Source organism: Euprymna scolopes, chromosome 30 (genome assembly GCF_053919585.1).
Source record: "Euprymna scolopes isolate OS-2025 chromosome 30, ASM5391958v1, whole genome shotgun sequence".
Classification (NCBI taxonomy): domain Eukaryota; kingdom Metazoa; phylum Mollusca; class Cephalopoda; order Sepiida; family Sepiolidae; genus Euprymna; species Euprymna scolopes.
The window spans coordinates 72,430,809-72,456,822 of NC_136511.1; the positions used below are offsets into that span (position 1 = coordinate 72,430,809).

Below are 26,014 nucleotides of genomic sequence, written 5' to 3' on the forward strand. Positions count from 1 at the left end.
GTCTTTTAAATTGCAACCAGTTCCTCTAGGTATATCTTTTGACTATTACCCACCTTAACTGCACATTTGTATACAATTTCTGAAATTAAGCAGTTTTCCACCAATGGGCATTCATTAGGTATCCTACATTTGCATTTTTTCTCAATATATTCTACTATTATTCCTTATTTTGTTAATTTTACAATTATTTGAATTTTTTGTAAATTTACTTAAATTTGTCGCGGTTAAGAATGAAACATTAACTGTGTTCTAATTAGTTATTTTACTTAATCTATTGTCTAAGGGGGATTTTATTTTGTAAAGTTCTTTAGAGATATTGCTTTGCTTTAGTTCACTGAAAGGTGGATTAAACCAAATTTGCTTTTTTCGCCTATATTTTTATTTAATAATTGCATTATTGAAAGTATATGCTTGTTTATCATTTTTATGTTCATTCTTTTTATTCTTGCTTTTATACATGTTATCTTTCATTTCTGTTTCTTTTCATCGGCATTTTATATGATATTGTTGATCCTACTATCTTCATTATCCATCTCTTTCATGTATTTGATCTTCTTTTCATATTATGATCGAGTTAATGCTTATAGTATTGTTAAAATATTATATGCCTGCTTGATTATTATGACAGACAGACAGCTTAATAAAATGAATCAATATTTACTTTGATTTTATTGGTATATTACCAAATTACCGAAAATTTGATATACAAAATGTTAACATTTTTTTAACTTTTGAGATGAGGATTGCTTATTGGCATTATTTTGGTTCATCGAACTATTGTTCTCTTCTGTAGTGTGGTTTTCACAACGTTTCGGTCAATGTAACCTCCTATTTTCTTCAGGTGTACCTTGTCAAACTCGAGAATTTGAACGAAATTTGTCCGCAAGGACCCGTGGCGCAGTGATTAGAGTACTTGGAAAAATCAATTGAAAAACGTGATATTATCTTGAAGGTTGAAGGTTCAATCCTCAGTGTTGGCGACCGAAAAATACAATTGAGAATTACTTATGACCGCTATCGAGTCATGGCTACCCGAACAAGAGCATGCTATCCCCGTGAAGTAAATAAAGCGTTCCGCTCCAAATTCGGTACTAACTCAAGAGTGCAACAGATTCATTGCCGAGTTCGACAAGATACAACTGAAGAAGGTCGGAGATTACATCGACTGAAACATTGTGAAAATCACACTCAATATGAGAACAGTAATAATAATACGAATAAAAAATGTTGGTTAATAAAATATTAATAATATCTCTTTCTCTCTCTCTCTCTCTCTCTCTCTCTCTCTATATATATATATATATATATATATATATATAATCTGAACATTTTATTAGCTGAAATATTGGGCGTTCAAATGACTTATTTATATAATGACACATTTAAGCTTAATTAAGCAATTCTAATGTTGTATATAATTTGAACAGAGTTTCAGCCGATGTAACCTCCCACTTTCTTCAGGTTCATCTGTTTAATTCATGAGATTTTTAATTGTACATTTTATTTAAACTACGTTTTCTCTCAGTCATGATATAATGCATAATTTAAGTGTTTATTTGCATTATTAGTTATTGTCGTAACGGATAAAAGTTTCAGTTAAAATCAGTCCCGAGTGACAGTCTTATGAAGTTTAGAAGTTCAATCCTTACTTGCTTAATTCGAGACTCATCGTTTGTCTATAAAGACTGAAATTTGGCAAAAACAATTTTAAGATAATTTAATAAGTTTACCTATATAGCCATTTGACTTTCTTTATTTCTGATGTCGACATGTCTGCGTATGAATAAAAATAAATGACGCAAATGATGGACGCAAATAGATTCGGCTTAATGGTTTCAATTATCGAGTCGAACAAGTTCACTGACCTCTGACGTTCGGCTGATTATTATCTAAAACTAGATGTAAAAAAAATGCAAGAAAAACAAAATGTGAAAAATACAAAATAGAAAACGAGTGGATATTCCTTTTTCTACTAATTTAAAAAGGAGAGTTCTGGAAGAACCTGATAAAATCGTAGATATTTTAAGAGTTTATAATCGCGGACAAGTACACTTTTAGCGGATCCATTCTGTAATGACAGAGGCGATATCGGCAGCAAACGATTTGTTGATCCTCGAAAATATGAAATGTTATCAATTCCTGAACAACTAAATTTAATTCGTCATTCATAGAAAGGCTAAATAATTTAACATTTCATTAACATTTAATATCCAATCGATATCATGTTCCTATTTGTTCGTCTGTTCTACTTTTTCTCTGAAACTACTGAGCCGATTTGTCTGAGAATTTCTATGGGACTTTGTAATGATAACATGCAGCGAACTAAATATTGTTATATCTGTTCGATGTACAGCTAAGGATTAGAAATAATTAAGAGATTAGTATTTGTTGTGTCGTGGAACAACAGTGAAAATAAGAACAGTCAAGTCGAGCTTCGGTTAAGGAACAAGTCTATTAATCATAATGTACAAAGATAGGAAAGCGCGTATATCCGCTGGGCACTCGGCTAGCTGTTGAAGTGCAGTCGCATCTCTCTCACCGGTGTTGGAATTACTAGCGCTATTTATACTGCTAATCTGTGTAAATTCCTCTCTCCAAGGGTGCACCGAACAATGTATTATAATATATGTTCGATAAACAGTTAGAAATTATTAGGAATTAGTACTTAATCTATATATCTATAAAAGTGAAACTGTCTGTGTGTCTATTTGTGTGTGTACATTTGCCTACCAACTTACTCTGAAATATTCAGTCTACTATTTGAGATTTGACATAAGGGGTAGAGAGATTTGGGAAAATATTTTAATCGGTTTTAAGCCAGAAATATGTCTATAAAAAGGTTAAATTTCAACGATTTGACCTTTGAAAACTCTATCAAACTCCTCCGCCAATTTGGGACTAAGCACTTTCAATTTTAGATGTAAATTAGTTGGACTTGGAGCAAACTTTTAATTTGATTTGAGACCAAAATAATAAATATTAAGGGTCAAAATTAGAGTCAAATAAAAAAATGACCTCTGTGGTCTCTACCAAATTACTCAGCTTATTTCTGGTCTAAACATTTGCAATCTTACATAAGTTTTCAGAAATAGAGCAAGCTTTTTAATCGGTTTGGGTCGAAAATTTGAGCTGTCAAGAGGTCAAAGTTCAAAAGATTTGACTTTTGAGGTCTTTAGCAAACTACTCAGCCAAATTTCAGTCTAAACATTTGAAATTTTTCATAAAGGGTAATTAGACATGCGGCAATCATTTTAATCAGTTTTGGGGTGAAAATTTCGCGGCCAAAAGGTCAAAGTTGAAAGAGTAGACATTTGCAGATTCTACCAAATTCCTTCGACAATTTTGGGTCTAAACACTTTAAATTTTCGATGTACGCAACTTCGACATGGATAAAACGTTTTATTTTGATTTGAGACCTAAATGATAAATGTTAAGGGGGTCAAAATTGTGGTAAAGTATACCTCTGCGGTCTTTACCAAATTACTCAGACAATTTTTGGTCTAAAAATTGGAAATTTTACACAAAGGATATTCACACATAGGGCAAGTTATGAACAGTACATAGGGCTCGAACAAAGCCGGATTGAACAGCTAGTTAATAATATTAGCAGAACTCTCATAGTATCCGTCAAACAACGTGGCATAAAACACTCATTTTTCGTTACCGGTCTGTAAGTTTTGCCATTTTTGAACTTGTTAAAAATGTTATCTATACAATCATACGCTAAGGCAATTATATCTGGCATCAGACTCCATCGCTTATTTAGAAAATCGGATACAACGAAATAATGCAAAAGAGGTAGCTTTTAAAATTTATTTGATGATGATTTTGTGTCGGACGTGAAATTAAAACTTAAATGAGTTTTCGTTGCCGTCGAGCTGTCAGACTTTAAACTATGTTTTGTTCAAGCATAGTCGTAAAGAAGTTCTTGTTGCCATCTATATTAATCAAATGCTCCCAATTTCCATCAATAATGATCATCATGGTATTGTCTCACCAACTATCTGACACTCATTTACTCTTATCCTCGGTTAGCTCTTGGACCTTGATAAGTATTAGTTCCATTGTAATAATAATAATAATAATAATAATAATAATAATAATAATAAAATAATTATACCAATACTACTACTACTACTACTACTAATAATAATAATAATAACAATAATAATGAATTAATTATAATAATAAAATAATAAAAAATAAATAATAGTAATAATAAATTAATTATAATAATAAAATAATAAAAAATTAACAATAATAATAATAAATAAATTATAATAATAAAATAATAAAAAATTAAATAAATAAATAATAATAATAATAATACAAATAATAATAATAATAATAATAATAATAATAATAATAATAATAATAATAATAATAATAATAATAATCTATGTAATATTCTGCTTGTTCCATCCTTAGACATTACGTCATGCTTTGACAAATGACAAATACAACTTTTGAAGAATAAACTGTTTCAAAACCAGCCGAAATCGCGGGGTTTTCCTTTAAAAAAGCCAATCAACCATCCTTAGAGAATCATATGCATTACGCCCCTTTGTAAGTAACCACGTTTTCCAACATCATTGTAGTAATATAGGATTAATTTGGCAATGGTTGAAAAAAAAAGTACTCGTAGAAATTTCGACGTACAGCAGTTTTTGATAGAAAAAGGAATACGCGAAACGTTACATTAAAAAGTGACATTCGAAAGAAGCAGGTCAAAAAACTATGACTTCTATTTATGTATAGTATTTACATTTAGAATACTTGCGTAGAATTTTAGATGAAAATGTTCTAGCACACAGAAATAATATATATATATATATATATATATATTATATATATATATATTAGATTTTCACCCCAACCAAGGCACATTGCCACTTTGGTGTAGGGGGCTACTATCAGGGGCAAGAACTACTGGGGTACTATGTAGGGATTTGGGCAGCAAAATGTCGGTTCACGTTGCACTTAAACTTCTGAACGTCAGTACAGTTGGGGAAGCAGGGGCCTGGAATAGAATTCCAAAGTCTATCGGTTCTGAGGAAGAAACTACTGGAGTAGAAAGATCTTTTACATCTAGGGATCTCTACCGTGTGGGGGTAGGATTTTGCAGTCTGTCGAGGGTGTTCACGTCGTGGGGGGCACAATTGCTTTCAGTTCGTTTGAGCATTCATATATATATATATATATATATATATATATAATAGGACAACAAGAGTATGAAATGAAGACACAAAACTATATATTGGCAGATATAGAATGGGTCATTTATTTACATTAAGCTATATATATATATATATATATATATATATATATATATATATATATATATATATATATATATATATATATGGATACGGTCTTTGCTAATCGATCCAGAGATGTCTCGAGTTGCTGAGTTCGAATCGTTCGACTAGTGTTTATCGTGACACCCTGCACTGAAGATTATCGAAATGATAAAACACTAGTGTCTGTAGGTATTTAATTATTATAGTAAAAAAAAACAATTATGACAGCCCCTTTAAGAAATTCGTTTCTTATCGTTGAGCACTTTCAGTTGAATTAAAGTCGGTCAATTAAGCTCTTATGCATAGATATCGTATAACGATTAGATCACGATCTGACTGACGTAAAGAACATTTAAAATTAAAAATGTTTAAATTCAACGTTATTTCACGCGGTTAATGGTAGCCGAATGGATACAGTGTTTGCTAATCCAGCCAGAGATGTCTCGTGTTGCCGAGTTCGAATATATATATATGTATATCTATATGTGTGTGTGTGTGTGTGTGTGTGTGTAATTGATCTAGCCGGTGTGTGTGCGAAATGTCTTTACAAAACCTTACTCTGCGTATTGGTTATACAGAGTTGAACTTTGATATATAATGTATTTTGACCTCTAGCACCCTTTTCGCGTTTGTTTTTCAGCCAGTAAATTAGATCCTAAAAGGTCCAAATTAAAAAAAAACCAAAAAAAACGAACATTAACATTGGCCTTGTGCAAGTCGAGTGTATCCGTTCTTTTGCACACATGCGCGAAAGAAAAATTACAGGTTTAACAACATCATTTTCCGGTGCTTTGGATTAGGCATAAGGCTGGGTAGCTGTATGTTTTGTATTCTAGGTAATATCACTCAAGTCACCTTTTTTTACTTTTATATTATTTTATATTATTATTTTTTATTTATTTTATATTATTATATTATATATTAGGTACAATAAAATAATTGATAGATAATTGCCTCTTTAATGAGAAATACAATGCCTGGATGAATTAAAATATAATATTTATCCGTAGTTTACAACCGAGCACCACCGGGCAGCCTGCTAGTGTATATCATTCTCAGAAAGAATTTTATTATTGTTGGAATTGTCATTGCTTACCTTTGTGGCACCGTGTTGTACTTGAACATAAATTCTATGTAGCACTTGCTTTTGCATTCGTATGTTTCTTGCATCCAACTCAGGCTGCTGGCTTTACAGCGCTCGGCATCCGGTGGACCTGGTTGTTAATAAAAAAAAAAAATAAGACATCAGATATAAGCACACAAGACAAAATCTAATTATTATATTGCAGTTATATTAATTTTTATGGATGATCACTGTTTGGAAAATAAAAACTAAATTCAATTTATAAAACGTTCACGGCGTCGGCTTGTTTGAACACTCTAGACTGTCTTCTGTCTACGCCCGAAATTGTTGTTTATAAATTGTTTATCCTTTTCATTCCCGTGGACATTGTGTAGTGGTCCGGATGTATAGGCTTAACAAATGGATTCAAAAGCAGTTTCTTGGCAGGGTCCGCCACATGAGTAGAAAGGCACGGAGTATAACATCGGCAGTAGATAAGATATTGATAAGACAGAACCGCGATCGAAATGCTTTTTTTCTTTTTAGAGCACAATTGAACCATGTGACTTGACTGTTGCATTTTAAGCTTTAAATGAACCCATTATATAAAAATAATTTCATAAAATCAACCGTAGGCTCTGTACAATGTATTGTGGACTAAGTTACTACTGACAGTGCATCGAGATGAGTCCCCAATTAGAATAGGCCATCAATCGATTTGATTGGAAAATAGGCAATTTTATCGATTTCGAAGTATTGTTTCTGCGAAACATTCGTTAATCCTCATTCAATACTGGACAGTATTGTTTCTCCTTACAAGTTTATATATTGTCCTGGGTATGACGTAAAACTACATCCAGCAAAGAGGCTCTGGTGCGGGAGCTCCATGGTTTTGGGGAGAATGTCACTACCTCTTAGTCGTTACAGTGCTAGTTCACCCTTGACTAGACCTCACTAGAGCTCACTAGACCCCTATTTAGGGCCACAAAAGCCCAAGCCTGGTCAACGACGCTCTTGGCAGATGAGGAAGGAATTCCAAAGGTTTGCGCAGCGGATGAACCAGCACCGCAGTGCCGATGTGGTCAACAAGGGTGATGTACAACTCGACTCGGGTCTGCCTCAGCAATCGGATGCGGTTGATTGCATGTGTACAGACTGTCCTGGCCCGTCCTTGCCTCTGTACTTTTGCTTTCAGCAGAGAGGGGCTAGCAGTACTGGGAAAGCTGTTTATTCCTACTTTGCCTAGGCTGGGAGAGAGGTGAAAGTCCTGTGGCGATGGAGTGAGGGCGTACCGGCAGGTTTGATGGACTGGAAGCCGCAGCATGATCTCTGCATACAGGGGATTGGAGTATGATGGTCGTGTCAGGCTGAAGAGGACGCCACCACCCGGATTTCCTTCCACCTGGTGTCACATCTGCGGCCAGGTTTTCAAAGCTCCAATCGGACTCACATCGCACCTTCGACACGGACACTAACCGACCTCCGTGTAAGTAAAGTTTTGTGCATTTGTGTGCACGTAGGTGACTTTTTAATCCAGTCCCAGTCCATGGAAAATACACGTATGTGATATGAAAAACACTTTTCTTCTTGTAAAAGTGTTCGCATGCCCGATATCTCTCTCTCTCTCTCTCTCTCTCTCTCTCTCTATATATATATATATATATATATATATATATATAAATATATCCATATATATATATATAAATATATATATATATGTGTGTGTGTGTGTTTGTGTGTGTGTGGGTGTGTAAAGTAAAGTGATGTGCATTTTTGTGCACGTAGGTTACTTTTTAATCCAGCTCTAGCCCTACAGTAAAGTACACATATGTGATATAAAAAAAACAAACTTTTCTTCTTGCAAAAGTGTTCGCACAATAATATTTGTGAATTCTCGAATATCGTGTCAAGTCACTTCCTGATTGGGAGATTAGATAACAAATATGACAACTAAGCGTTGCCGAATGTGCTGTAAAAGCCACCTTATATGACTGTCGTTCCTGCCTTGGATTGTGTCATTTCAGAGCATTTATGAAACTGGCTTTTGACAAAAGGTATCTGGCATATACGGTGCCCTTCAGTTCCCGTTGTAAATTTCTTAAAATACGTTTTAAAACAACAAGAACTACACACCGCTCTTCAAATAATCTTACAACCTTCTCTGATGTTTTTTCTTCACAGTGATCGATCTTTCGCTCGGACTTCTCAGGTATGTATATACAGGGAATAACTCGTCTCAACTCCAATCTCTGGTCCCCACCTCGCCAATCTTTTACAAAAAACACCCGTCTAGCTGAATCCACTGTCAAAAACTTTCTCCACTCGTTATCTATGCCTAAATCAAAACGCGGATTCCATGAACAAAGCTTCTTTCTTAGAACTGCACGCCTGTGGAACTCTGTTCCGTCTGCCTGCTTCCCTCCTGACTACAACTTGGATGTCTTCAAGCCCAACGTTAACAAATTCCTAATGAACCGCCCCCTTAAGTAGACACTCTAAAATATCCACACTAACGTACTGCACATACAATAACCCTCATCTATGAGTGGCTTCCATGCCTTTATACGTGGTGACCACCTTGTAAAAAATAAATAAATAAATAAAAACAAAAGTCACAGGTAGCATAGTCTGCACTATAAGAAGGGCGAGGAAAATGCACAACTTGGTCAACTAGGAAGGATGGATCAAACTTTGTGGCAATATTCGCGTAATCCTTTCGCATCTTCAGTTCCTTACGAATAATTGCGTGCACAGTCCCCACACTGACATCAAACTATCTCTATAAACACACGACTGAAATCATTTATTTGGCCAATCAACCCTGGTATTCTGAATTCTTTTACTACTCGCACATATCTCATCATCCGTCACAAACTCCTTGCCTTTCTTGAATCTCCTATGCCACGTAAAAACTGATTCTCGATTCATACAAGATGATCGAAAACAGTCTAAAACATTCTATACGTTTCTGTAGAATATTTCTAACTTAAAAACATATTGCACATCGTTCTTCTAAAGTATCCTCGTATCCAGATTACATTTTTGAAATTAAAAAGTCACTGACAATCAGACTTTAGGAAGGTGTATTCTAATACCGGTTGTAACTGTGCATTTGAACCTGAAATCATAAAAAATAGGTCAGCCATCTCATAAAAATGTATAGTAATAACAGATTTACCTTTTTTGAGTCTACAACAATTAAAACGCCTGTACAAAAAAATGTCTGAAAACTTATTGAAGCACCTCATAATTGTAGACGTAATAACTTGAAGTATAAAAACATTTCCGACAAGTGTTTTATTTACTACGCCACTACATCTTGTGGAAAATACTAATATGAATTTTGTGAACCTTTAACCTATTCTTGTTTGAACGTGTACAACCTGCGACAAGTCACATTGTCGGTCCGTCTGTTTTTCTGTCTAGGTGATGGATTCTACCGAATTGTTGTTCTACAGATATGAGACTTAGTATATATAGTATTTTGACCTGTCAAACCAATACTATTTGGTAAGTAGCTGTTAGAAATAACTGCTAAGAGGTCAAAATTGAAAACAATTAGAACTTGAAAGGCGTATGTTGATTTTATGTGCTCCTGTAAACAGAAGTATATATATATATACATATATATATATATATATATATATATATATATATATATATATATATATATATATATATATGCATGCTATAAAGTTGTTTGCATAATGTTTTCTTATCCAGGCCAATAGCTGAAACGACAACGGCTTAGAGAATTTGCTCTATAATAGTAAATACGAAATCTGCATAATTTAAAAATCGTATCTAAACGGGTTTTACGACCGGGCAATGCCAAGCGGCTTGCTAATATATTTATATATAAATATGACCTTGGCTTTCTTGCTGTCTGTGAAAGGAACGATCTCTATCAAACTGTTCTGTCATTCTTTTGGTTTACATACTTAAAACTTGATATATAGTGAAATCAGACCAGTGGAACACTCGATTTTGTTTTTTATTTACCGGTAAAAATAGCTGCTCACTGGTCAAAAATGTAAAAATTAGAACATTAAATGCGTAAGTCAACTTCAACTGATTGTGTAGGCATGCGCAAATACACATTTACGTGTTAACGTCGATTAATTCTTAATGTTTTATATAAACCAGTTGTTATCTTAGATGGGAATAATATTGCTGTAGCGCTAAATGATTTGATTTCGATTATCACTGATTGTACGCATGTTGTATGTTTTAAAACTTTTGAAATATCTACTTTATTGTGGGTACAATATAATACTTAACAGAACATTTGGTCTATAAGTAATACAAAAATATAAATTTAAATATTTTCAACCTATTTTACGAGTGAGGCGATGTGCTACCCCCCCATACATATATATATATATATATATATATATATATATATATAGTATATTTGGGTATCATTTCCTCCTTTACGCACGTTTCATTGAAGAGCAGAGGCAATTCTTGTTTGTTTCTCTTACAAATCATTTTTTTTCTTTTTGACGGATAAGTTTCCGAACATTAATTTTCCGAACATTATTTTTATAAATAAGGCGTACATAGGAATGACTTGGGCCAGCATCTCTCGTCGACTAACATGTCACCTATCTTCCCTAAATGGCTCCATTTATCAGCACCTCACAGTTAACGACAACCTCAAAATCGAATTTAGAGACATACTAATAAAAAACATTGCCAGTTTTGCTGTATCATACTGTGATCTACGCTTACCAATTATTGAAGCCTTGTTGATCCGTATTCGAAATGCAATCATTAATCAAGCTCAATACAAAGCAGATGGCACGCTGAAATGCTTTAAAGATTGGTTCCCACCAGTTTTGGCAAATAACAAATAGGATTCTGAACAGAAGTGTGCGTTCTATCCCAACCATTATCAACGGACCAAAGGTCATCTCGTCAGCTTCAGACAAGGCCAAACTATTTGCCAATAACTATGCAGCTAATTCTACCCTATATGACGAAGGCCATCAACTCCCCATATTTCCTCCTATAACACAAAACACGCTAGGTAGCATACAAATATCTGTGCATGAAGTCGCCAAGCTAATCAAGAACCTTGATTCCCGTAAAGCTACTGGCCCTGACGACATCCCAATTATAGTGTTAAAAAAGCCTCAACCAGAACTTGTTCCCATACCTACGAAACTGTTTAAACGTTGCCTTAAGGAGAAATGCTTTCCAACACCCCGGAAAACGTCATCAGTATGCCCTGTATTTAAGAACCCAGGTGATAAGTCATCTCCCTCTCAGTACAGACCAATAAGTCCCTTGTGTGTCATGAGTAAGTTGCTGGAATCCATATTAAATAGAGAAATAGTCAACCACCTCAGCAGAAATAACCTTCTTAGTGACACGTAATATGGTTTCCATTCTGCAAGATCTACCGCAGATGTGCTAACGGTTATATCTCATAGGATTAGTGAATCTCTTGGCAAAGGCTCTCTTTCCAGGGCAATTGTTCTTGACATATCAAAGGCCTTTGACAGGGCCTACTTTACAAGATGTCGAGCTACGGTATAACTGGAAATATTCTCTCTATCATTAAATCATTTCTCTCCGATAGGCTCATAAGAATAGTGGTTGATGGACAAAAATCAGAGGCCTGCAGTATTAATGCCGGAGTCCCTCAAGGGTCCATCCTGGGCCCAACTTTCTTCTACATCAATGATCTCCCTAAATACATACTTAAATCATTCGTTGACATCTATACTGATGACACGACCATTTATGGCCACACATCAAAGGCTGTAAATGACAAAGCTCTTTCTGATTCTCTCTCCTCTGATCTCGAACGAGTGGTTCAGTGGGGGAAGACGTGGCTGGTTACATTTAATGCATCTAAAATCAAACTCCTATCCTTACATCATCAACGCTCTGATCCCCATCTGGCATCAATTGAAATGAATGGCTCTCGCCTAGGAGAAGCCCCATGTTTTGACAAGCTTCTGGGCTTGACCTTCACTCCTGATCTGAAATGGAACACGTACATCAAGCCTGTTGCCAAGGTCGCTGGAAAGATGGTGGGATCTTTCTACGACTCCAGAAGATATCTCACTACTGATGTAATTCTATATCTATATAAAAGCCAAGTACGCCCAAGGATGGAATACTGCGAAAAACAACCTATCCTGCCTTGACAGAGTACAAAATAGACTTCGTGGCTTAGTGGGGGATGCCCTTTTCTCTCCCCTGCAACCTCTCTCCCACAGAAGAGACGTTGCAAGCCTATCTTTGTTTTATCGTTATTTCCATGGCAGGTGCTCGTCTGAACTCAAATCTCTGGTCCCCCCTTGCCAATCTTTTACGAAAAACACCCGTCTAGCTGAATCCCCTGTCAAAAACTTTCCCCACTCTTTATCTATGCCTAAATCAAAACCAAGATTCCATGAACAAACCTTCTTTCTCAGAACTGCACGTTTGTGGAACTCTGTTCCGTCTGCCTGCTTCCCTCCTGACTACAACTTGGATGTCTTCAAGTCCAACTTAAACAAATTCCTAATGAACCGTTCCCTTAAGTAGACACTTTATTAAATATCCACTAACGTACTGCACTTACAATAACCCTTATCCCTGAGTGGCTTCCGGGCCTTGATAAGTGGTGACCATCTTGTAAAAAACAAAATGTTATGTTAAACGATTTACACCGATTTTAATCGTCTTTCCATTCAATTCTTTTCCCTATTTTTGAAAATTATTTTTTCGCACTGGCCTGAGGATGACTTATGGAGGTCGAAAACTTTCTCGAATACGGTAAATTATTTTTACACTCGAACAGAATGTTCAGAAACTAGTCCGTCAAAAAAGAAACAATGGATAGTAAGAGAAAAAAAAACAACTTCATAGAAACGCACACCCACCCACACCCACCCATATATATATATATATATATATATATATATATATATATATATATATATATATATACGCTAGCACGGCGCCTGGTGTAACTCAATGTAATATATATATATATATATATATATATATATATATATATATATATATATTAGAATTTATTTATTACATACAATTAATGATTTTCATGTTGCATCTTATTCTGTATAAGGTTTGCTCTGTGAGGAATCATCGCCCAGCATATGTCCATTTTTCTTCACTGTCTATAATTCTTATTTTGATAAAGAATTGGTCAAATGTAGTCGTAAAGATATAATCTTCCGGAGATTTTTTTACATATGCATCACCACTGATCAAGGCACATAGGTCATTCTAGGACAAGAGTTAAATAGTGTACAGTAGTCAATTGGACAATATAGTAACCGGTAGTAATCGACATTCGGTAAATTGTCAACTTTAGTGGAACGGCTCATCAAGGACTTTTTACGTTGAACTTGAAGACAATCAGATTGTACTCAGCTGGAAAGAAGCAAACGGAAGGCAGTTCCACAGGCGTTCTAAGAAAAAAAAACTTTGTTCATTGAATCTACGTTTAGGTTTAGGCACAGATAAAGAGTGAGGGAAATTATTGATAGTGTTTTCAGCTAGACGGGTGTTTCTAGTGAAAGTTTGGCGAGGGGGGGGTCGTAGATAGGAGCGCAGACGAGTACTTGTCATGAAAATAACGATAAACCAGAGAAGGCTCGCAACATCTCTTCTGTGTGAAAGAGATTGCAGAGAAGAGAAAAGAGCATCCCCTACTAGGTTACGGAGTCTATTTTGAACTTTATCGAGGCAGTTCCTGCCCAGATTATGCAACAGTACTCCATCCTTGGACGTACCTGGCTCTAATATAGGTAGAGAATTGCATCAGCAGTGAGATATCTACTGGATCGATAGAATGATCCCACCATTTTTCCAGGGGCCTTTGTAACGGATTTGATATACGTATTCCATTTCAGATCAGGAGTAGAAGTCCAGTCCAGAAGCTGGTCAAAACACGGACCATCACCAAGACGAGAGCCATTCATTTCAATTCATGTCAGATGGGGATCAGAGCGTTAATGATGTTAAGATAGAAGCTTGGTTTTAGGTACATTAAAAGTAACCAATCACCCATCCTCTCATGTGCTCAAGATCAGAGGAGAGAGAATCAGAGAGAAATTGGTCGTTTATGTTTTTTGATGTGATCCCATAGATGGTAGTGTCATCAGCATAAATGTTTACGAATGATGTAAGGATGTGATTTGGAAGACCATTAATATAGATCAGGAAGAGAGTTCGGCCCAGGATGTATTCCTGAGGAACTCCAGCATTAATACTGTGAGTTTCTGATTTCTGTCCACCAACCACTACCCTTATGAATCTATCAGAGAGAAATGATTTAATAACTGAGAAGACATTTCCAGCTATACCGTAGCTGGAGATCTTGTGAAGCAGACTGGTTGAGGTTTTTTGAGCACTATTATTAGAATGCCGTCTGGCCTAATTGTTTTACTTTAAATTGAACATTCAATCCTCACTGTGGACGACACTTAAAATACAATTGCGGATATCTTACGATTTTACCCGACCGTGGCCGATGAAACGTGCGTTAAATAATTGGTTTTAATAAAAATCGTATGTAGATTTATGAGTTTGAGTGAAGGATTTCCGCGTTCGACAAAATACCCCTGAAGAATGTTGTAGTATACAACGACCGAAACATTTGAAAAACAATCGAAACATTGTAAAAATAACTCTTAAGATGAGAACAGTAGCCTAATTATCCAAAAAAGTCACTAATAAAAACAAAGCAACGAAACGATCAAATTCTGTGTGTGGTTGTGTTTCTCGTCTTACGGAAACGTACACATGCTTATTTTTATAGTTTATTCTTATTCATCGGAATCAAAATTAAATAGTGTAAATACGAGGACGAGCATAAAATCAACCAGCGTTCTTCATTGGAATCCGAAATTCGAAAAATTGAGTTTTCATTAAAACTCATAGTATTTACTTACTTATGTTAATCTTAACCAAAATACATTGGTATCTTCCACTATTGTTAGTTAAAGATTACTTTTTTATCACATTAAACCTGCACTTTGACGAACAGATGATTGTTTGACATCCGCCATTAATTGTAGCAAGGCGAACAGAGTTACTTCCCTTTACTTGATGCTGTTTAATTATGTAGAAACTTGAAAGTTATTTCGAAACAATTTTCATAAATCTATCTTATCGTTTTTCGCGCTTTTAGGATATGTTACTAAATTCCACATGACAATTGAGTAGATATCATTGGTTTTGCTTCAAATTCGATATTTCGATATTCGAATGCGCCGATTCTAATGAAGAATCGGCAAACGTATTTTAAAAAATTAAAATTTACTTACGAAATTAAATACATTGAAATGCATTTCATTTCGCTGTAAAAAGGGCATCCATGTTAATTTGTTGTTACAGGGTGACCCCAAAAAGAACGGACCCCAAAGGTTCCGTTTCTTAGTACTTTTCCCGAATAAAATGAAACTTTGGTCATAACTAGTTTATTATATTACAAACATTACATCAAAACACTAGGGCATTTGGCCTTTTTTTCCGTTGACTGTAAGGTGTTCAGAAAAACAATTGAATGCCCTCTGTTTTTTTTTTGGGGGGGGGGTCACCCTGTATTAGGTAGAAAATCAAAAGAGGAAACAACAACTGGAGGTGGGCCGACTTAGATGACTAAAGTGAATGCCTTCTAAGGTATCTTTTGGCATTTGACTTAAAGGATAATGCGTTCTTGTCAACAGAACAAACCCTTGTCAGTGTGACGTTTGTATTATTAAACTGCGCTACTGTTTATGTGAAATGGAGAAACATCCACGGTTCGTGACTATTAAGACCCTTCGTAACTAAAGCTTTTCGAAAGCTTGTAAGATTTTAGTTGTAAACGTTCGTCAACCTTGAAAGTAAACAATAATCTCCCCTACTGCGTACGGAAAGAAATTTAGATCCGGATGATAGAAAAAAGAATGAAAAGAAAGAAAATATCGGATTTGGTCAATGGCTAATTAACGTGACAAAAAGCCTGTCCTTGGCCGAAATTGCTTCTAATAACCGGCTCGCGCCTGTTCGCCGACAGCAGGTGGAAATGAACAAAACAAGATGGCCTTGGACTGAAACATGTTCATGGCCAACTAGACAACAAAATGTTTTACAATGGTGCACCTGTATTTTTTGTAATGTTTTTCTTTTTTAGAAGAGTATGCATAGTATATACGGAACTAGAAAAATACCCGTCTCAGGACGAGTAAAATTTCTTTCGAAAAGATCTATTTTGAAGTAGCATTGTAAAAAGGGATATCGCCTCAGACAAGGCATGATGCCACCTGATGCAAGAAGCAAAACGAAGTAAAAAGTAATCAACAATGAGATGGAAATATATGAACCCTGAAAAAAGCAATAAACCCCCCTTTGTCAGAGATATAACTCATAGAATGCGAGGACTAAAGACAAAAAAAAACGAGAGTTATATGGCTGACGAAAGTAAAGTCAAGGTCTATTCTCTACTCTCCTTTTATGCTTACGTACGAAGACTAAACTCCATATATAATACCGCTAAATATTTTGGATAGAATCCGTATTCTTATTTTGATTAAAATCGATTATGAGTTAAATTTAAGAACATATATACAATCTAAGCTTCAGCTCATATAAAGAAATTAAAAGTCGTTTATTTTCTAAATAGCTCTTTTACTAAATCAAAGTCTCTTACCTTTCAGTTCCGTTTTATATCTACCCATCTACCTCTGGAATTCTCTTTCTATCTAGCTTTCTATCAAAGCCTCGGTCATCCTACTCAACAATCTATCAAAGTCTCACCTCGACCCAGCTCTCAAAATCCCTTTATTTCTATTAAGCTATCTCTCAAAGTATTTCTTTTTGTATCCAATAGTCTATCGAATTCTCTTTTTATATACCAACAAACTATCAAAGTCTCTCTATTCCCACCTTACTATCCGTTAAGCCGTTTAATTTTATATCCAATAATATCTCATCTGCTATCTCTTTCTACTCAACAGCCTATTATTCTATCTCTTTCTACTAAACAACCTATTATTCTATCTCTTTCTACTCAACAGCCTATTATTCTATCTCTTTCTACTAAACAACCTATTATTCTATCTTTTCATCACAAACAACCTATTATTCTATCGCTTTACACTCAACCGCCTATTCCATTTCTTTCAACTCAATAACCTATTATTCTATCTCTTTCAACTCAATAACATATATTATTCTATCTTTTCAACTCAACAAAATATTATTCCATCTCTTTTTATTCAACAGCTTATTATTCTATCTTTTCCTCATCAATAACCTATTATTCTATCACTTCCAACTTAACAACCTATTATTCAATATCTTACTACTAAACAACATATTCTATCTCTTTCAAATAAACCACCTATTATTTCCTCTCTTTTTATTCAACAAACTATTATTCAATATTTTCCTCATCAACAACCTATTATCCTATATCTTTCAACTAATCAACCTATAATTATATCTCTTTCTACTAAACAACCTATTATTCAAAGGCTTTCTACTAAACAACCTAAAAACCTATAATTCTCTCTCTTTCAACTAAACAGCCTATTTTTCTATCTCTTTCAACACAACAACCTATTATTTAATCTCTTTTTACTCAACAACTTATTATTCTATCTTTTCCCGGCCTGTCGGTGGGGCATTAGAATACGCCGACTGCCCCCCCCTGCAGAGGGTAAAAGTCTCTTAATGGGGGTCCTGGATATGACCTTAAACTATATCCAGTGGTGAGGCCCCATCTTGTGGGCTTTGGGAAGTGTCGAGCCACCCTTTAATTACCATTGCTCCCAGGTCCACTCTAACCCGGAGTGGTAGTACCCGTTAGGGTCCCAACTATGGGTTACATAGAAACCGACGTGAAAACAACAAATATATTCTATTAAAAATATTTTTCTTCAAAATCTTTAGATTCGGCATTAAATAACCCGAAAAGGGTTGATATGCTGTAAAACAAAAACAACCAACCAACCAATCTGTCTTTTCCTCATCAATAACCTATTATACTTTCTCTTTCCACTAAACAGTCTATTATTCTATCTTTTTCTACTCAAGAACAAACTATTATTTTATATTTTCTAATCAACAACCTATTATTCTATCTCGTTGAACTCAACAGTATATTATTCTATCTTTTTCTGCTACAACAACCTATTCTTCCATCTCTTTCTACTAAACAACCTATTATTCTATCTTTTTCTTATCTTCATTATTCTATATTTTCCTCACTAACAACCTATTATTCTATCTCTATCAACTTAACAACATATTATTCTATGTCTTTCTACTCACGAGGCTATTATTCTATATCTTTCTACTAAACAACCTATAATCCTCTCTTTTCCTCATCAACAACCGATAATTCTATCTCTTTATATTCCACTATCTATTATTCTGTCTTTTCCCCACCAACAAGCTATTATTCGATCTCATTCTAATAAACACCATATTATTCTATCTCTTTACACTCAACAGCCTATTATTTCTATTCTTTATACCTAACAAACTATTATTCTATTTCTTGCTACTCAACAGCCTATTATTCTATCTCGTTCTACTAAACAACTTACAATTGTATCTTTTCCTCACCAACAACCTATTAATTTATCTCTCTCAACTGAAAAACCTACTATATTTTTTTTCTATTTAACAACCTATTATTCTATTTCTTTCGACTCAACAAACTATAATTCTATTACTTCCTACAAAACAACATATTATTCTAGCTTTTCCTCATCAATAACCTGTTATTCTATCCTTTTCTTCTCAACAACCTATTATTCCATCTCTTTCAACTCCACAGCCTATTATTCTGTCTTTTACCCAGCAGCCTATTATTCTATATTTTACCCAACAGCCTATTATTCTATCTTTTACCCAACAGCCTACTATTCTATCTTTTACCCAACAGCCTATTATTCTATCTTTTTCTACTAAACAACCTATAATTCAATCTTTTCCTCGTCGACAACTTAATATTGATCTCTTTCTAATTAACAATCATTATTCTATCACTTTCAACCCAACAACATATTATTGTTTATTTTACTCAACAGCTTATAATTCAGTCTCTTTTTTACTTAACAGCCTATTATTATATCTTGTTCTCAACAACCTATTATTCTATCTTTTTCTACTAATCAACAATTAATGCTTTCTTATACTCATTAACAACTTATTATTCCATCTCTTTCTATTCAACAACAAATTATTCTATCTTTTTTCTTATCTTCATTACTCTATCCTTTCCTCATCAACAACCTATTATTCTATCTCTTTCAAATAAAAAACCTATTAATCTGTCTCTATCTACTCAAGAAATTATGATTCTTTTCCTCATCAACAACCTATTATTCCATCTCTTTAAATTCAACAGAATATTATTCCATCTCTTTAAATTTAACAGCATATTATTCTATCTCTTTAAATTCAACAACATTATTCTATATCTTTAAATTTTACAGCATATTATTCTATCTCTTTAAATTCAACAACATTATTCTATCTCTTTAAATTCAACAATATTATTCTATCTCTTTAAATTCAACAACATTATTCTATCTCTTTAAATTCAACAACATTATTCTATATCTTTAAATTTAAAAGCATATTATTCTATCTCTTTAAATTCAACAACATTATTCTATCTCTTTAAATTCAACAACATTATTCTATATCTTTAAATTCAACAACATTATTCTATCTCTTTAAATTCAACAACATTATTCTATATATTTAAATTCAACAACATTATTCTATATCTTTAAATTTAAAAGCATATTATTCTATCTCTTTAAATTCAACAACATTATTCTATCTCTTTAAATTTAAAAGCATATTATTCTATCTCTTTAAATTCAACAACATTATTCTATCTCTTTAAATTTAAAAGCATATTATTCTATCTCTTTAAATTCAACAACATTATTCTATATCTTTAAATTTAAAAGCATATTATTCTATCTCTTTAAATTCAACAACATTATTCTATCTCTTTAAATTTAAAAGCATATTATTCTATCTCTTTAAATTCAACAACATTATTCTATATCTTTAAATTTAAAAGCATATTATTCTATCTCTTTAAATTCAACAACATTATTCTATCTCTTTAAATTTAAAAGCATATTATTCTATCTCTTTAAATTCAACAACATTATTCTATCTCTTTAAATTTAAAAGCATATTATTCTATCTCTTTAAATTCAACAACATTATTCTATATCTTTAAATTTAAAAGCATATTATTCTATCTCTTTAAATTCAACAACATTATTCTATCTCTTTAAATTTAAAAGCATATTATTCTATCTCTTTAAATTCAACAACATTATTCTATATCTTTAAATTTAAAAGCATATTATTCTATCTCTTTAAATTCAACAACATTATTCTATCTCTTTAAATTCAACAACATTATTCTATATCTTTAAATTCAACAACATTATTCTATATCTTTAAATTTAAAAGCATATTATTCTATCTCTTTAAATTCAACAACATTATTCTATATCTTTAAATTTAAAAGCATATTATTCTATCTCTTTAAATTCAACAACATTATTCTATCTCTTTAAATTCAACAACATTATTCTATCTCTTTAAATTCAACAACATTATTCTATATCTTTAAATTCAACAACATTATTCTATATCTTTAAATTCAACAACATATTATTCTATATCTTTAAATTTTACAGCATATTATTCTATCTCTTTAAATTCAACAACATTATTCTATATCTTTAAATTCAACAACATTATTCTATCTCTTTAAATTCAACAACATTATTCTATCTCTTTAAATTCAACAACATTATTCTATCTCTTTAAATTCAACAACATTATTCTATATCTTTAAATTCAACAACATTATTCTATATCTTTAAATTCAACAACATATTATTCTATATCTTTAAATTTTACAGCATATTATTCTATCTCTTTAAATTCAACAACATTATTCTATATCTTTAAATTTTACAGCATTATTCTATATCTTTAAATTCAACAACATTATTCTATATCTTTAAATTCAACAACATATTATTCTATCTCTTTAAATTATACAGAATATTATTCTACATCTTTAAATTTAACAGCATATTATTCTATCTCTTTAAATTTAACAGCATATTATTATATCTCTTTAAATTTAACAGTATATTATTCTATCTCTTTAAATTTAACAGCATATTATTCTATCTCTTTAAATTTAACAGCATATTATTCTATATCTTTAAATTTAACAGCATATTATTCTATCTCTTTAAATTTAACAGCATATTATTCTATCTCTTTAAATTTAACAGCATATTATTCTATATCTTTAAATTTAACAGCATATTATTCTATCTCTTTAAATTTAACAGCATATTATTCTATCTCTTTAAATTTAACAGCATATTATTCTATATCTTTAAATTTAACAGCATATTATTCTATCTCTTTAAATTTAACAGCATATTATTCTACATCTTTAAATTTAACAGCATATTATTCTATCTCTTTAAATTTAACAGCATATTATTATATCTCTTTAAATTCAACAGAATATTATTCTATCTCTTTAAATTTAACAGAATATTATTCTATCTCTTTAAATTTAACAGCATATTATTCTATCTCTTTAAATTTAACAGCATATTATTCTATCTCTTTAAATTTAACAACATATTATTCTATATCTTTAAATTCAGGAGAATATTATTCCTATTATACTATCTCTTTAAATTCAACAGAATATTATTCCATCTCTTTAAATTCAACAACATATTATTCTATCACTTTAAATTCAACAACATTATTATATCTCTTTAAATTTAACAGCATATTATTCTATCTCTTAAAATTCAACAACATTATTCTATATCTTTAAATTTAACAGCATATTATTCTATCTCTTAAAATTCAACAACATTATTCTATATCTTTAAATTTAACAGCATATTATTCCATCTCTTTAAATTTAACAGCATATTATTCTATCTCTTTAAATTCAACAGCATATTGTTCTATCTCTTTAAATTCAACAGCATATTATTCTATCTCTTTAAATTTAACAGACTATTATTCCATCTCTTTTAATTCCACAGCATATTGTTCTATCTCTTTCTAATAAACGACCTATAATTCTATATTTTCCTCATCAACAGTCTATTATTCTATCTTTTCTTCTCAACTACCTTTTAATTAATCTATCTCTTTCAACTCTACATCATATTATTCTATTCCCTTCTCTTCAACAGCCTATTATTCTATCTCTTTCTACTCAACAACTTATAATTCTATCTTTTCCTCATCAATACCCTATTATTCTATCTCTTTCAACTTAACAATCTATTATTCTATCTCTTTCTATCCACTAGCCTATTATTGTATCTCTTTCAACTCAACAACCTATTAATACATCTTTTCCTAATGAACAACCTATTATTTTATCTCTTTCTACATAACAACCTATTATTCTATGTTTTCCACATCAACAGCCTATTATTCTCTTTCTTTCTGCCCAACTATCTTTTAAAGTATTTCTTTCTACTTAACAAACCATCGAAGTCTCTATCTTCACACATAGCTATCTATCAACGTTTCTCTTTTTCTACTCAACTGTCGAAGTCTCGGATATTTTCCTTAACTTTGTTCTTGTAAATTTGATATTAGGTTGTTTTCTATCAAAGCATCGGTTTTACTATTAATTATTAGTCTCTTTCATTTTAATCATCTATTTTAATCAACGTTTCCCTCCATAGCTATCAATAAAACCTTCACTCTCTATCTCCCCAACATCTGTCTTTGTTTCTCTCCTTCTGTCTTTCCCCCTCTCTCTTTCTCTCTCTGTCTCTGCACAGCCATCTGTCTTTCAAGAGAAGGACTCTTCGCTTTTAACTTAGCATATATCAACGTCCACCCATCTAGCTAGCCGTCCATAATTGTCATTCGTTCCTAATTACCATGTAAAGAATTCAAATGCAAATCTGAAATATTTAAATGAGATGTTATGAAGATGTTCTGCATACTATACAACTTCTAAATACTGCAAAGGAACTTAAATAAAGAGGAATATTTTTAAAGGATGAATTACAATACACCCGCCAGTCCGGTAACATAGGTGCATAAGTACCAATAAAATGATTTTTAATATCGTATTCAGCTAAATCAATAACAAACGGCACTTGAATGAATGGTTTATTTTATTGATGCTACACCGTAATCACTTGATTAAAATTTTAGCAGACGAAAAATTGGGAGTCAAAAGAGTAAGGAGTTCCGAACCTAGAAATATGAATTAGCCTACTCACACACACAAACAGACTCACACATACTCACTGCTTGACAGCCAATATGTGGTGCCGGACATTGTATAGGAATTCACAGTACCCCCTCATGTAAATTCTTTTGGTAGTAGTGACGGACAGTAAACACAAATTCTTTGTAATATTGAGGTAAGCATTTTCTTCTCATTAGTTTATAACTTAATTGACTTTACTGAACGTTATACAAACACACATCCTGGCTTGAGGTAGTTGCTTGTTTAGCCACACTGATGAGCTGTGAAACAGTAAAACAGTAGTGTATGTGGATGACTATATGTATGTGTGTGTGTGTGCGTGTGTGTGAAATTTTAGAATTTAAGGAAAATACGCACGCACAGTTAGATATGCGGAAACACACGTGTATAAACAGGAACAATGACACACGCACATACACACACACACACACACACACATATATATATATACATATGTATATATATGTGTATTTGTGTGTGTGTGTGTGTGAAATTTTAGAAAACATAATCACGCACACTTACATATACGGAAGCACGCGTCTACACACAAGCACACAGATATATATATATATATATATATATCTATATCTTTATATATATATATGTATGTAATTTTGGAATTAAATTAAAATACTCACGCACACTTCGAAATATGGAATGACACGTGTACCCACCACACACAGACACACACACAGACATATATATATATATATATATATATATATATATATATATATATTTATTTATTTACCAGTGGTGAAAAAACCGGACTAGAGTGCTCAATGTGTAGTCAGAGCAGTATATAGGAAATTTATTACTGTGAGTCCAGAATGAGTTTACAAATTGTTTCAGCTAGAGGAAAATCCTCAAAGAGAGGAAAAAATCCAACTAGCATCGTCAGAATTCATAGATGGACTAAGTTTTTAAGTCAAATAAGAATGGATAAATCAAAGATAAAGGGGAGTTAGAAAAGAAGTGAGGAGTGGTGGGGAGAGGACGTTGGAGTTTAAAGTAGTAGGAGTGTATTAAAAAAAGAGAGGGGTTTATAATTAAATATTAATAATGTGTAAATTCTTATATACGTTTTTTTTTTTTTTTAACGGTTTAAACTTAAAAGACGCTACTTTTGTTGATAACGGCATAAGTAACAGTTAATTTAAAGGATCACCATGGCAACAGGTTGGAGAGTTAAAGTTAGTGAAGGAACGGGTTAAAAATGGGGTTTAAAGTAATTTAGCGGGGCGGGGAGAGATTGAAAGATATTTATTGTTTATAAAATGGAAAGAAAAAGAAAAGGAAAAATAAGTTAATGAATTATACTTTACAGGTTTATTTTGATAGTGTAATGATATATATAATTACATATAATATATATATAAATAAATTAGCCGGGCAGGTAGAAATTATACGTTACAGGTTTATTTTAATGAAATAAAATAAAATGAAATAGGTGAAAGCTTAAGTAAGTAACTTAAATAATAGGGGAAAAAAATTTTTTTTAATAAGTAACACACAAATAGAAGCACACGCATAAATGTGTACAGCAAATGCACATACGTAAATGGTGGAAAAGCACATGCGTGATTACACATACATATATATATACAGTGATGATCATATTTATTGGCACGGTAAAATAAAAGTTAAATTTTGTCTAATAAATTCTAAAAAAGGGATTAAATTAAAGAAAATAACAAAGTATATTATGTATTTTTAACTGGCCTTTCCGATGCAGCAATCGGATTTTAGAAAAAATAAATAACAAAGGAACAACAAACATAATTGCAAAAAACCCTTGTTCAAAATTATTGGCACGGCTTTGTTTTTCTTTTAGTATCCGTATAATATCAATCAATTTCCGGTTTACGTGCTTTCTGAACTTTTTTATAGCCATATTATGCTTGTTTAACGCTAATTCAGTGAATAATTTTTTTTCAGATAATTTTTAGATAGCGATTTATTTAAACTATTATAAGTGACTAAATTATAATTTTCAATCGCCATGGTTAAAACTAAGGAACACAGCGAAGACGTCAAGAAGCTTGTTGTAGCATGCCATACCAATAGGGAGGGCTATGATAAGATTTCAAAGAAGCTAAACCTTCCCAAATCCACTGTTAGAGCCATAATAAACAAGTTCAAATCGCAAGGCCACGTTATGAGTTTAGAGGGTAGAGGGAGAAAAAGGATTCTTTCCCCAAGAGATGAACGGAAAATTGTTCGACAAGTAAAACAAAACCCAAGGATCTCTGTTGGGGAGATTGTTGATGAACAGAGCACCTCTGGAGTGAATGTATCTCGACATACAGTTGGTAGAGTTTTGAAGAGAGCTGGTTTAAAAGCATGTCGTCCGAGAAAGACTCCCTT

The 26,014-nt window shown here is 32.6% G+C and overlaps 1 protein-coding gene across 1 annotated transcript in view; it reads right to left on the bottom strand.

Annotated features, from left to right (window-relative positions):
* Positions 1 to 26,014, bottom strand: part of LOC145254836 (pappalysin-1-like) — a 654,441-nt gene that overhangs the window by 105,936 nt on the left and 522,491 nt on the right. Inside the window, exon 8 of the mRNA XM_080113674.1 lies at positions 6,397 to 6,514. Coding sequence (XP_079969800.1) covers positions 6,397 to 6,514 — 118 coding nt within the window. The remainder of the gene's footprint in view (positions 1 to 6,396; positions 6,515 to 26,014) is intronic.